General features: G+C 39.4%; 1 protein-coding gene and 1 pseudogene across 2 annotated transcripts; both read right to left on the bottom strand.

The window, feature by feature from the left end:
• Positions 1-435: 435 nt before the first annotated feature.
• LOC116206702 lies at positions 436-4,109 on the bottom strand (annotated as a pseudogene).
• Positions 4,110-10,404: 6,295 nt separating this feature from the next.
• On the bottom strand, positions 10,405-14,190 carry LOC116206701 (G-type lectin S-receptor-like serine/threonine-protein kinase At1g11410). Of its 2 annotated transcripts, XM_031539500.1 has the most exons (9): positions 14,037-14,190; positions 13,734-13,955; positions 12,479-13,572; positions 12,246-12,359; positions 11,961-12,145; positions 11,665-11,875; positions 11,284-11,521; positions 10,990-11,140; positions 10,405-10,890 (listed from the first exon to the last, which is right to left on the bottom strand). In XM_031539500.1, the coding sequence occupies exons 2-9, from the start codon at positions 13,949-13,951 to the stop codon at positions 10,585-10,587; spliced, it is 2,517 nt and encodes an 838-aa protein (XP_031395360.1). In that variant the 5' UTR covers positions 13,952-13,955; positions 14,037-14,190; the 3' UTR covers positions 10,405-10,584. The 2 variants fall into 2 exon arrangements, with proteins under 2 accessions (XP_031395360.1, XP_031395359.1); XM_031539499.1 differs by having other exon boundaries at positions 13,734-14,175.
• Positions 14,191-14,956: the final 766 nt, after the last annotated feature.

Below are 14,956 nucleotides of genomic sequence, written 5' to 3'. Positions count from 1 at the left end.
ATGGAATGGCCAACCAGAATGTTGAGAAAATTAGTCTGTCATTAGATATAGTAAGGAAAAACCAGTAAAACATATTCCCCTTATGAATTTATATTTCACTACCCGCAAGCTAAATAAGCACATTCATTCATTTGCTACGATTATTGGTTCTCTTTGTTTGTTTTTTTTTTAATAGTTATAAAGGAGGCCATGAGCCTAGTACATTATTGGTTCTCTTTCTGATGCAACGTAAGGTAGAATTCCTAAAGAATTAGATGAGAAATTCTGGAAAATTTTCTTGAGGATGTCAACTGCGTGCTTTTATTTAATGCGTTCTCTTAAAATTGAAAAGTGCATTCCAATTATGACATAGAAAACCCCAGGATCTTTAAATTTCATTTTCTTTCGGGTAGTATCTTAAATTTCATTTTCTATACACTTATCAGCATATTAACATAATTAACATTGAAACTTCTTATACACTGGATTCCTTCTTAGTAGTTCCATACAGCACATTTGCTTAATGTACCAATCCTAGTAGAATATTGCACTTAACGAGCTTCGACAATAGTAAGGGACATGTCATTTATAGAGTTGGTCCTTTCACCTGAAGAAGACATGTTCGTTTTACCATGCATTCTGTTGAAAGCGAAAGCAGGCTGTTTCGGATAAGGAAGCATTGTGTCGTTACCCAGCATGAACACAACTGCTGACATGGTCGGCCTTCCTTGGCGAATTGTTGCACGCACAGCAACCCAATCTGGATGCATCTCAGGACTTCACGCTCGGGATACATGTCACACATTAAAGGGTCAACAATATCCAAGCACGATCCTTCTTTCCACAGCTCCCAGACCTGTAAAAATCTCAGATTTTTAGGGATTGGCCATGGAAATTAAGGAGCGCAAATACGGTTGATTGCTTCCAATGCCAATCAATTGGTGATACGGTACAAGTCTATCTTACATGGCCAACTAGGTTACAAGATGCATTTTCCTCGTAAAAGCTGTTGTTTCTTTTCCCGGAGATGATCTCAAGTAATACGACTCCAAAACTGTAAACATCAGATTTTATCGAAAATAGCCCCTCCATTGCGTACTCTGGTGACATGTAACCACTGTGGCAGCACAATGAAAGGTTAAGAGTAATGTCTTCAAGTTCGTATTCTGAATGAGAAATTCGAAGGCAATGATTTCTAGACAATTAATATAGGCGTAGATATGAACTACTTCTCTGTCAGTAACTCGTTGAAGATATACTTACTACGTCCCTACAACTCGTCTAGTATTTCCTTGTGTCTGGTCCTCTCCGCATATCCTAGCCATGCCAAAGTCAGAGATCTTGGGGTTCATTGAAGAGTCGAGCAACACGTTGCTTGCTTTCAGATCCCGGTGGATGATTCTCAACCTTGAATCCTGGTGTAAGTACAAGATCCCTCGAGCAATCCCAGAAGCGATATCAAAGCGTTTTCTCCAGTCAAGCAGATGCCTCTTCTCTTCATCTATAGATTGTGTAACCAAAATGGGTCATCCCATTATACTAGACAAATAAATATTGTTGCTCCATAAAGTTCATCAACTAGTTTGCTAGGAACTGGATTTACCGAAAAGAAACGAGTCCAAGCTTTTATTTGGCAGGTATTCATAAATCAAAATTTTCTCTTCTCCTTGGATACAGCAGCCAAGCATTTTCACAAGATTCCTATGCTGCAGCTTAGCAATCAATTTAAGTTCGTTCTTAAACTCTTCAACTCCTTGTCCTGAATATTTTGACAGTCTTTTAATTGCTATTTTCTCTCCATTATCTAGTTCTCCCTGCAAATTTAACTTACGTCAACATCCTGTCAGGGAAAAAGGATTTGAAAGGAAATTCAGAATTTATGAAAGCGAAAAGTACCTTATATACGGAACCAAATCCACCTTGCCCGAGCTTATTGACGAAAGAGAAATTGTTTGTGGCACCAGCTATGGTGCTTAGGTCAAAGAATGTCAAATCCGATTTTCTGCTATCTTCTTCGAGATCCTTTCTGTTCCGAGATTCATCATCTTCGAAATATGCAGCACTTGATGTAACATGCCTCCTTCTCCCTGATATTACAAGACAGTTTAATTGAATCAACAGAGCAGAACTGTGTTCAAGTGCATCGCGAGCATAACCCCTTCCATCTCTGTATATATTCATAGAGCAAAGCAAAGAGTTCAATTTACTTACTTATCCTCTTCTTCATAACAAACAAGAATATTGGGAGCAGCAACACCAGAATCAAACTGGCAGAAATGATTGCCACTATTGATCGCTTCACTGGAGAACCTTTCTTCTTCGTCAAACGAGCTGACCATTTGCAATAGTAATCATATAAGGGTAAAAGGCTTGATTTATGTACATTTGTTGAGATTTTTGCAGAAAGATCCCAAGCTATCCACTTCATGAATGGACATGAAATTTCAACTAAATGTTGGATTGTAAGTACCTAAAACGGCTGCATCAACTCGTACATATGTGTCTTGTCCAATATCAGAAAATGTCCTTGTGTCCAGCAGTTGATCATACCATGCCAAGCACCCAAAACCTCCCCTGCTCTCGTCAGCGCTTGCGTAGGCTGTGCAGGAACAGTTCTTCAAGCACTCCAGTTCGCACTCTTTGAGGCTCAAGCTCATGTCGGCATGGGCCTGAGAAGTGTCAGGGATCTTCACATGATCCACCTTGATGAATCCTTCCCTGCTATGGCATGTGGAGGCCCCGGAAGACATCACACATCCGCCTGACCCATCCCTGAGGAACCAATCTGCCGGTGACCTGGGCTCAAACCCAGGGAGGCAAGTGCATGCAAACTGGTCTGTGTCATAGGGGTTGCAGTTGCTGTTAGGCCCACAGAACTTATAGTAGTCACACTGCTCTACTGGGGCTGTCCAGAACTTGTTCCACCGGTTATCCCGGGCTTGCCAAGTGGACCGCTGGATCACGCCCGAGGCATCGATAACCATCCTCGAGAAGATTGACGTGTTCCTTAATCCGTAGAAAATTGATACCTCTTCATGGTTATTGACAAAACTGATGTTGAAGATGTAGTTGTTGGTCATTTGTGGCACGCCACTCCAACGCAGTCCCGTCCATGGCCCTCCCCGCCAGTGCGGGGCCCCATCCTTGAAAAGGAACAGTTGCGGGTAACCAGTCTGGTCGATCCTGAAAGTGAAATTCCTGGTCCTGGGTCATCCTTGGACTGCCAGGAAGTCAGGACCCAATCCAGGCTGGTTCTACGGTCATGCCCTAGTTTCATGAAGGCATCAAGGTATCTGTCGGGTAATCAAAGCTCCGCCACAAGACACGATTGCTAATCTTTTCGAGCAGAATGAAGTTGCCTGTGTCTTGAAGCTGAGCAGTGTTGGTGGTATTGCTGGAAATCGTTGTCGACATATTCGTTGACCAAAGGGGTGAGCTTCCATTGCTGCAACAATGGAGGACAAGGTCTCCGTGGGAGTTGATTGAGAGAACCCCAGAGGTGTCATCAATTGGCCTGCCTCTGTTAGCCACCCAGAAAACAGTCTGCTCAGGAACCTTGTTGTACCTGTTGAGATCAAAAAGCAGTACAAATTCCAAATGGAAGTATCAATCGTAAAATCACACTCGAGCAAAAATGGACATGATGTTAGCAAAACCTGAGACTAAAGAGCCTGTGCTTTGATACGATTCCAGGATTCTAGTTCTCCAACAGATTAAATTGGATATTTTAGTTATTATCAAGGAAAAGAAATATTTGGAAGGTACCAAATCCCGATGAAGCGATGGGTAGAATTCCCAGGACTGTGGAACCCGAGCGCAAAATTTTTGTTCTTCGAAAGCAGAACATCACCATCATGAAGGGGAAAGCTCTGGGTGATTGTGTTTAAGGTTTTGCAGTAGGACTGATGGAGATAGAGAAGCAAAAAGTTAAGGGAGACGAGCAGTATCTGTGTCAAAGCATCCATGGTCTAATTTTCACATGATGGAGTGCATCTGTTAGCCCTCTCTGGATATTCTGAGGTTCTCTAATTACAGGCGATCCCGACCTTATAAACTGACCGACCATTTCCCTCCAACCGAAACACACACTCACAGCTAAGCGCCGCAGAGAAGATCTATAGCCTATATATGTTGAGAGAAAGGACCATAAGTCCCACACTTAAGCTCCACTAATGTTCCTTTTTCAACGAGCTTTCTTTCAAGAACGCACCAAGAATCCCTTTCAGATAGCATTTGACAGCGATTGGATCGGCCTGTGCTATCTACAAATGATACGACGTCATCGTCATGAGTATCCACGTATATGTATATGAGTTGAATGTGTTCTCTGATCAACTTGATATCCATACCATTGACATTGAATTAATTTCCCTGCCAATTTAATTCCTTATGATTGGTGTTAGTATCATGTATCCCTTGTCGTCCAAATTCATACCCTTCTGGTTCCAGACCACTGTCTTTAATTGGGGCGGTATTTAATTTGAAAGCTCGTGACTTTGAAGACAGATATAATTCTTTTATTTTTGGGAAGCTGAATACAGATAGTGTTCCAATCAGATGCAGGAGGCACAGGCTTTCACTTTTGCTTTGAATTAAGACGTCTTAGATACGATTATTATCAGTTGGAACTTCTCGCGTTCATTTATTTTCCTTTCCTTTGGCGAGAAACTAAATGGAAACAAAATTTCTATCTTCTTTTGCGTCGGGTTAATTATCAGTTTGTCCAACACCTGAGAATTAGAAAAACCAAAAAAATAAAAAAAAATAATAAATAAATAAATAAATAAATAAATAAATATATATATATATATAGGCTTGGCCAATTACTAAGTGATACTCTAAAAATACCCTTTTAACATACTGGAGAAAGGAGCAGTGATATCACTCTCCTCCCCCAAAAATACCCATTACAAAAATACATGAAAATTAGTTACCATCATATCAGGACAAATTGATAATTTCAAATTATCAACTTGGATAGGTGACACCCAATCAAAATGCTTAAAAGTGAAAAATTGACTCCATAATGAACATACATATTCCTAATATTTTAGTTGGTTGTTACTCATTCACAGTGAATGAGTGACACTTACTAAATATTTAATCTCCTTCAAACACAATTCACCAACATTTGGCACGACTTCATTTATTTTCTCTCTCTCATTCTCTCTCTCCTCAAGTTACTCTCTCCCAGTTCTCTCTATCTCTATTCCCATTCTTATTTACCTATTAATTTCATTTATTAATGATCAATATTCTTAATTAAATGGATGTCTCATAACTAATTCCAAAACAAAAGTCTATTTAAATTTATACTATAACATTTTCTAGAAAAAAGAATCATGTACATAACAAAGAAAATATTTACGTGACACGGCACTTAGAGGGGGGGTACAAATCTAGTATATACTATATGTAGCAGAGATCCGAAGATAATTATGTTGGATGTCTCCTAGAAGCCGGGAATTCTTAAAATAGAAAAGAAAATGATAAGTAAATAAACATAGTGAAAAAAAAGGACCCTGAAGATGTTGTAATGATTGGTCACTTTCGTTTCGAGTGGAGTAGGTGGCAAAGGAGTAGTTGGAACAACGAATGGACCTTCGCGATGAAATTTCTTTCCTAAAAGTGAAAGTAGCCAAATCCAATGACCCCTCCACCACGAGCTATAGGAATGAAGACTTTTAAGGAGATAATAGCTTTCACACCTTTGTCGAGTTCATCGAGTAAAATAATCAGGACCGCTGTAATCAACCACTTTAGAAACTCTTCCGGGCCTTCGTTCCATGTAATATCCTAACCTCAAAACCAGAGGATGTCACTCCTCCAATATAAAGGGAAACATATTGGAAATTCAGCCATAAGAAATTACTCTATTTGCTATATATCCCAGGCCAGTACCCATTGGTCATAAAAAATTTCAAGAATATAAACCCATTATCAAGGGGAAAAAGCTTTGTGAGCCGGTCGCATTTGACCTCTGCATATATATGCATTTTTTTTCAACTGAAACGTTGTGATTTTTCATATAATTTGCCAAAAAAAAGGGGGTAAAAGGTAAAGTGATGAAGAAATGGCTTCTTCCGCCAATTACTCCGAGCCTTTTTTCACGGGTCGGCAGTGTGGTCCCTCCCAAATGTGACACTAGGGTTCTGCTATCTGTATAGGTTGTTTTCTTTGTATGAGGCTGATATCTAGTGGTTTATCACATGTATATACTTTCGGTGTTGCTGCCCTTATCATGGAATGTCTATGTTAGCTTGTTAATCTTGGGGAGGGCTGGGTTTGGAGAGTCTCAACAATCAAATCGCTTGACACCTGCATGGGGTTCCAAACTCTGAACCTGTAACAAGTGGTATCAGAGTTGGCCTTGGTGGGAGGAATCCATGACGAATCTTGTCGACGAGGAGTGCAGCGGTAAGCATGGGGAAGCTTCAACTCAGGTGGGGGAATGCTTTCGTGGGAAGGAGAGCGTGGAGACTCCAAGCTTGAGCGTCGAGAACCATTGGTCTTCGTTCAGCAAGGGAAGATGGTCGTGGTGTCTTGTCAGGATGATCTAACTGGTTGATAGGCTGCCAAAGACACATCGGGCAACATCTAGCAAATGCGTGCACAGTATGAGAGCTTGATGTGTCCCTCTATCCTTGCTCGTGAGCATAGTTGCTAGTTACATGAGTGGACGCAAAGTTGCCTAGCTTGCATTTGGTTTTCGAGTTGAATAAGTGATTCAACTCAATTTGATTTTATGCAATGATTACAAATGTTGAATAATATATTGATTTGTGAGTATATATATATATATGTATGTATATATAAATGTGAAAGCAAATGATTAATTTATTATTAAAAATTTAATTTTGAAAATTGTTAGGAAAAAATATGAGTGAGAAAATATTATTAAATGGAAGTTTAAAATGATTAAGAAAAAAATATGAATGAGAAAGTACTATTAAATAGAAGAAAATGATAATAATAATTATTATATTGTTGAATATGAAAAAAAAATAAAGTTGAGTTTGATAGAGTTGGATTATTATCGAAAAATCAAATAAAGTCCTAGGGACTGGCACCATAGGAGGCTGGTGAGGGGTGAAGACGATGTCGAAGCATTAGGACGACTTCGTGGACAAATCCGAAACAAGGCGTTTGCAAATTGGGTGGGGGAGAGTCTTGTTTGGAAATGGAGTTGAGTTAAACTCAACTCCATTCCAATTATATATATATATATATATATATATTAATTGGGTTGTATTAATAAGTGAGAAAAAGTAATGATTGTATTGTTGAATTATGAAAAAAATGAAAAAAAAATAGTTGAGAGAAAATAATAATTGTGTCATTAAATTGTGAAAAAAATAATTAATAATTGAGAAAATTTAGCATTAAAAATTGAATTGAATAACAATTGAGATAAAAAAATGAAGAAAAAAGGAAAAATAATAATTTTAATGTTGAATTGAAAACAAGTAGAGTTAAAGTTAAATAGAGTTAAAAACAATTACCCATTTGCCAAACAAAGCCGTCTCTCCCCAAGCACGACAATATGGTTTTTGATATTTGTGTATGGTTGCCTTCTTTTGACCTAAGCTAATATATGTTGGTATATACCAAGTATGCATTTCGGATGTTGCTGCCCTTATCATGGAATATCTTTGTTAACTTGTCTAACTCTAGGAAGGATTGGACCTGGGGAGCCTCAATATTCGAATCTCTAGGCGCTTGCACGGGCTCCAAACTTTGAACTCGTGACACTTTCATGAACCTGGGACGTAACCTCAATATAAGAATGCAATGCTTCCTCGATCCAAAGTCCCATCTTGGTCCAAATCACCCTCCCGAGCATCGACCTAACATCCTTGTCACTCACTTGGTGTTGGCAAAACAAGGTTGGGTTCCTTTTCAGGCTCCCAAACACGATCACATCCTCGCCCTAACACCTTATGCAACTAGTTAATCCATTCGGGCAAAGTTTCATTTGCTTGTTCAAACTTGTAATTTTTATTTTTCTTAAAAAGAATTTGGTTGGGTTTTCATCGGAAACTTCTGAACTTATTTCCGACTGAATTGCCGCCATTAATCTATCAGAAATTTTATTGGAAATATCCACGTTTCTTATAGTGTAACGAATGAGGAGCTACAACGTGAGTTGGTTAATTAGAACCAAATTACGTGCAATTGGAAGCTTCCTTGTGGGACGGGAGAAGGTTTGCTCTCTCTTCTTTCTAAGGATGTTGGAAAGGTGACCTTTGGGTGATCATTCACGGCAAGGAAAATATGCCCTAGAGCTTGATTTATGTATTTGAATAATTCCTTTTATGGCAATAAAGTTTATTCTATTATTCGTATATTATCTATGTTTATTAGAATAAAGTCCTTAAGATATTTTGAATGCTTCATTCTTAAGAGTTAAGAATATGAGTGACGAAGTAATTCGGTAAGAATATCTTTAAACTGTTCACGATCGTAGGAGACTTAACTGGACATTATTTCTCCAGATAGATCGTCACTTCTATCTGTTTCCATGATTAGTATACAGATACTAATGAAGATGGAGTAGTGAGTCTCATACTATTTGATAACTGTTATCATGACAGATATGTGGATACTTATATGATAAGTAGTCGAACGTGACGTGCAGATAACATTCATACGGTAATTTACTAATGTCAATGAATGTTGTCTGGATCGTATTAGTGCATATAGTCCTTAGACCTAAGATGGAACGCTATCTCAAGTATAGGTAATTAGGATTTGCTACTGCTAATGTATTTGTGCTTAGCGTGAGTATTTGGCAGATAGTGGTCCTACTTAGTTATACTTGGAGTTAGGTGTCTGATCAAGACGAGATTCACTAACCTGAGTAAACAGGGAAAATGTCCTATGGATATGAGTTTTATTCTGGATTGAGAAATCCTCGGCCGGGGTAGATAGACTTGAATAGAAATGAGTTTTTGTTCAAGTGCTACGGATCTAAGAATGAAATTAGAGAGTCCATATGATCGGCTATAGAGTTTGGCATTTACCGTAGTTCTAGCTAGATCGGGATCTTGTAGTGAAAGGATTCAGTGCATGGTATATACGATCAGAGGTTCATCAGAATGTTCCAATTATACATTCGTCATCATTTGGATTGTCACAATATGCTGCTAGGTGTCACTCGTGAACTTTGGGAACCAATGGCATTTTGGGAATTATGCTTTTAGTTACAGAAAGAGTTTCTGGTAGTATCAAATGAGTTGATACTATAATCCCATTGCCATTTGATGATGAACCTAGTTAGTCACACACATTGAGTGTGTCTAAACCGAGAAAAGAATTAATTCTAATTAAGGAAGTTAATTAGAAATTAATTATCGGACAAGGTTTGCAATGTGGTTGCAAGGGTGTTAGCACATCCTGAAACCGAGTTTAATATCAAGGATAAATCTAATTAAGGAAATACGATAGTTTCCTTATTTGAAGAGTTTCTGTAAATAGATCGTCTATTGATGGAAACTCGTGTCAAGGACTTATTTAATCTTTCTTTCTAACTATAAGGGTAAGTCATTGGATGACTTAAATTGTGAGGACTCATTTGTGATTTATTAATTAATTCGGATTAATTAATAATTGCATTTTAGTCCCTAGGGCAAGAATATGTATAGATATGTTCTTACGGTTAACCTAAGAGGTTAATTAATTGAAAACCCTAATATTAGAAAGAGAGTAAGAGGAGAGACGGCTGCACAGTTGCTGCAGTGAATCCCAAGGCTGATCGGAATTATTCTCGGCTCCAATTCGGTGTTTCGGTATTGTCCTTGATGTCCTTGAAGAGATCCTTTCATTCCGTGACGATTCCGTTCGAGATTGGTGACCTAGATCGGAGTCTAATCTCGGTGGAGACGTGCTCGTGTGGACGAGCTAGAGGCCGGACACTTGGACGGCTAATTTGATCGACTCGAATCAATAAGGTTAGTGAAAAGTTCGTAACTTTTCTTATGGATTCATTGTGTGATGTTATCTATTCGTTTAGAAGGTGATTCTTATGTCAAGATGTGATCTTGAAGTTTTTGATTAAACGAGCACGCGATAAAAATTTGATTTTTACCGTAATTAAACTTTTCACTGCGCACATGCTCGGTTTTCCAACATCCTTGTGGGATGGGAGAAGGTTTGCTCTCTCTTCTTTCTAAGGATGTTGGAAAGGTGACCTTTGGGTGATCATTCACGGCAAGGAAAATATTCCTAAGCTTCTGATTTTTTCTCCCTTTATTATTTATTTATTAAATAAATTTTGGTTTCATTAAAATGACCTGTCACTATAATATGTTGGGCCCCTTCCTTTGCCTATCATTGACAAGAAATCATTAAACATTTAATGAAGGTGTATGATTCTACCCAAAATAAAGCGTATGAAATGGATAGCTGTGCTTTGGAAAAAAAAAGTCAAACAATTATAAGGATATATCACCTACTCTTCTTTTACTCTGTCAGTCATTACAGTTTAGAGTTATGGTGGTTATGAACTTATGTAGGTAATAATCTTCTACAGTGACAAATTTTATATAATTAATGTGGAAGAGAGGAAAGAGATAATATATGTGCAATCCTAGTAGAATATCGCACTCAACGAGCTTCGACAATAGTAAGGGACATGTTGTTTACAGAGTTGGTCCTTTCATCAGAAGAGGGAGGGTTGGCTCTGCCTTTTATCCTGTTGAAAGCAAAAGCAGGCTGCTTCGGATAGGGAAGCCTTGTGTCATTCCCCAGCATGAACACAACGGCTGACATAGTTGGTCTGTCCATAGCGAATTCTTGCACGCACAACAACCCGACCTGGATGCATCTCATGACCTCGCGCTTGGAATACATGTCTCCCATTAACAGATCGACAATATCCAAACACAATCCTTCTTTCCACAACTCCCAAACCTGTAACAACGTGACATTTTTCAGTGATTGACTATGGAGAGTAATTGAGAGGCTCAATTAAGGCCAATTCATCAGTGATCAGGTAAAAATGTCGCTTACATAGTCAACTAGGCTACAAGATGGATTCTCCTGAGAAAAGCCGTTGTTTCTTTTCCCAGAAATGATCTCGAGTAGTATGACCCCGAAACTGTAAACATCAGATTTTATTGAAAACAGCCCCCGCATTGCGTACTCCGGTGCCATGTAACCGCTGTAGCAGCACAGTGAAATGTTTGGAACAGTGTCATCGAGTTTGTATCTTGAATGAGAATATTCAAAATAATGATATCTAAGGAATTGACTTAGGTGTTGGTACGAACTTCTTCTGTATTAACTCGTTGAAGGTATACTTACTATGTCCCTACAACTCGTCTAGTTTTTCCTTGGATCTGGTCTCCTCCGCATATCCTAGCCATGCCAAAATCAGAGATTTTGGGGTTCATTGAGGAGTCGAGCAACACATTGCTTGCTTTCAGATCTCGATGGATAATTCTCAACCTTGAATCCTGGTGCAAGTACAAGATCCCTCGAGCTATCCCCATAGCAATTTCAAAGCGTTTTCTCCAGTCGAGCAGAGACCTCTTCTCTTCATCTGTGCATCGATTAACCAAAAACAAAAAAAAAGTGAGATGCAATTATACTGGTCAAATATATCTAATTACTGAAAAACGTTGATCAGTATGACCTCTTAATTGCTATTGGCATGGCAAGGATATGCATCGGAATAGGATTTACCAAAAAGAAATAAGTCCAAGCTTTTATTTGGCAGGTATTCGTAAATCAACATTTTCTCGTCTTCTTGGACACAGCAGCCCAGGATCTTCACAAGATTCCTGTGCTGCAGCTTAGCAATCAATGTGACCTCATTCTTGAACTCTTTGATCCCTTGTCCCGAAGATCTGGACAATCTCTTAATTGCTAGTTCCCTTCCGTTATCTAGGACTCCCTGAAATTTAATTTAGCTCAGCACTATGTGAAGTGAAGGGAAAAAGGATTTGGAAGGTAATTTAAAATTTTTAGAAAGGAAATACCTTATAAACAGAGCCGAATCCACCTTGACCGAGCTTATTGATGAAAGAAAAATTGTTTGTGGCAGTGGCTATGGTGCTTAGATCAAAGGATGGAAAATCCAAGGTTCTGCTGTCATATTCAAGGTCCTGCATATTCTGAGACTCATCATCCCCGAACAGTGCAGCACTCAGGGTGCCTCTTCTCCCTGATTTTCAAACACAGTTAAAATCGAATGAACAGAATAGAACAATAGTTGAGTTGCAATTAGATTTCACATAGGGAATCAAATAATTCAACTCACTTACGGCGCCTTTTCTTCGTGATAAACAGGACGATCAACAACACCAGAATCACACCAGCTGATACAGTTACAACTATTAACCACTTCCCAGAAGATCCTTTCTTCTTCATCAAACGTGCTGGCCATTTGCGATAGCAATTATATCAAAGCAAAAGGGTTGATTATGTGCGTTTCTGCTGAAAGATCCTAAGTTATTGATATAGAAAGACAAGGAAGTTTATATTTATTATTAAGTACCTACAACGGCCGCATCAACCCGTATATATAAGTCCTGTCCAATATCAGAAAATGTCCTTATGTCCAGCAGATCGTCATACCATGCCAAACATCCGATGCCTCCATTTCTCTCATCAACGCTGGTGTAGGCTGTGCAGGAACAGTTCTTCAGGCACTCCTGCTCGCACTTTTTGAGGCTCAAGCTCATGTTGACATAGGCCCGGGAAGTGTCCGGTACCTTCACAAGGGCCACCTTGACAAATCCTTCCCCGCTCCGACATGTAGAGGCCCCAGGGGACCTTATGCATCCACCAGAGCCATCCCTAAGGGACCAATCTGCCGGCGACCTGGGCTCAAACCCAGGGAGGCAAGTACATCTAAACTGGTTCATGTTGTATGGGTTGCAGTTGCTGTTAGGCCCACAGCCATTGTAGTATTCGCACTCCTCCGAGGGAACAGCATACAGCTCATTCCATCGGCCATCCCCAGCGTGCCAAATGAACCGCTGGATCATCCCCGAGGTATTTGTCACCAACCTTGAGATGATCGACGTGTTCCTCATCCTGTAGGAAAGTGAAACCTCTTCCTGGTCATTCACAAAGCTGATGTTGAAGATGTATTTGTTGGTCACCATGGGCACGCCACTCCAACGCAGCCCTGTCCATGGCCCTCCCCGCCAGTGCGGGGCTCCATTCTTGTATAGGAACAGTTGCGGGTAACCCATCAGGTCGATCCTGAAAGTGAAATTCCCTAGTCCTGGGTCATCCTTCGACCTCCAAGAAGTCAGGACCCGGTCCATGCCGGTTCTCCGATCCAGCCCAAGTTTCATGAAAGGCAAAAGGGTATCTGTTAGATGATCAAAGCTCTGCCACAGGACACGATTGCCTAACTTTTGGAGCAGAAAGAAGTTGCCTGTGTCTTGTAGCTGAGCAATGGTGGCATTGTCTGAAATTGTGGTCGAAATATTCGTGGCCCAAATGGCTGAGCTTCCATTGTTGCAACAGTGGAGGAGAAGGTCTCCGTGAGAGTTGATGGAGAGAACCCCAGAGGTGTCATTGATTGACCTGTCTCTGTTAGCCACCCAGAAAACTGTCTGCTCACTAACCTTGTTGTACCTGTTGAAATCAAAAGCACTATGAAATATCTGATATAGCTTGCTCAACCGGAGTTTTCTGAGCTTATGCATGCTTTGATACCATGTCAGGTTGCAGATTCTCCGGACAGATTAAATAGGATATTTAGTCACTGGCAAGGAAAATAAATATTTTGATGATACCAAGTCCCAATGAAGCGGCGAGTAGAATTCCCTGGGCTGAAGAATCCGAGCGCAAAGACTTCGTTCTCAGAGAGCAAGACATCGCCATCATGAAGGGGAAGGCTCGGGGAGATTGATTTTAAGGTTTTGCAGTGGGATCGGTGGAGGAGCAGAAGCAAAGTGTAGAAAAGCCTTATCAGTGTGGTAGCATCTCTGATCTTGTCGCAGCAGTCCAACATATTTCTGGCCATTTAAGAAGAAGTCAGTGAACGGATGATCCCCACCTTCGTGCTGAAATCTAAGAAGTCCGTCGAGGATCCTAACCCTGCACTCGTTCATGCGAATAAGCAATGACATCTACCGATCTTCCAAGCTGACCGACTATTTTATGCTCTTATCTTATGTCTGCGTTGGAGGGAGAAGGAGCTACTCCATGCTCTTATCATATGTCCGTGTTGGCGGAATAGCAGAGCCCTTCTTTTCCCTCCAGTGGGTCCCACATAGAAAATTCTACTGGAAGCAATCATCCAACAAGTTCCAAGTTTTCCTTTTTTCAAAAGAGGAATGAACAACTATCATAGTTGGTTAGATCTTTGTTGTTGGATCTCAAAAGAGAAGTGATCTTGTCCATAAACGTGGTGATATTTTTGTAGAATGATAGTTCGCTCTCTATAATTTCATTTTTCACGTACTCGTCCATAGATTGTTCTCGGTTGCACTGATGGTGACTTGATTCCGATTCAAAATTATTTCCAAAGCGAAATGGCCAATCTAAAAAATAAAAAAATAATTGCATAATTCAAACTAGAAAAGAAAAAAATCAACCAACTAAACAGATAAAACCAACCCATAATTCACAATTCACAAATGAACATTAATCGAAAGGTTGATTGAATCCACCCAAAATCGAAAACCTAATTGATTTAAACATTATGGCTTGTTTGGTTTGCAAATGTGATTTTAAAATTACAACTTTAACATAATTTTACCAACAACAAAACAAAATAACCCATACAAAGTCAAAGAGTGAACCCCATTTATATCACTTTTTTTTTTCACAACAAAACAAAATAACTCATACAAAGTCAAAGGGTGAATCCCATTTATATCACTCCTTTTTAAATCAAAAATTTGATTTTAAAATCCTACTTTGAAACCAAATGCAATATAAAAAAAAACCTTAATTGAAAATTGTTCAGATGGATCAACTTAGACTTGTTTTCTTCCTCTTCAATATGCAAAGT

Source organism: Punica granatum, chromosome 5 (assembly GCF_007655135.1).
Source record: "Punica granatum isolate Tunisia-2019 chromosome 5, ASM765513v2, whole genome shotgun sequence".
Lineage (NCBI taxonomy): Eukaryota > Viridiplantae > Streptophyta > Magnoliopsida > Myrtales > Lythraceae > Punica > Punica granatum.
The sequence above is the reverse complement of the archived record's forward strand: the minus strand, read 5'-3'. Positions and strand labels throughout refer to the sequence as shown.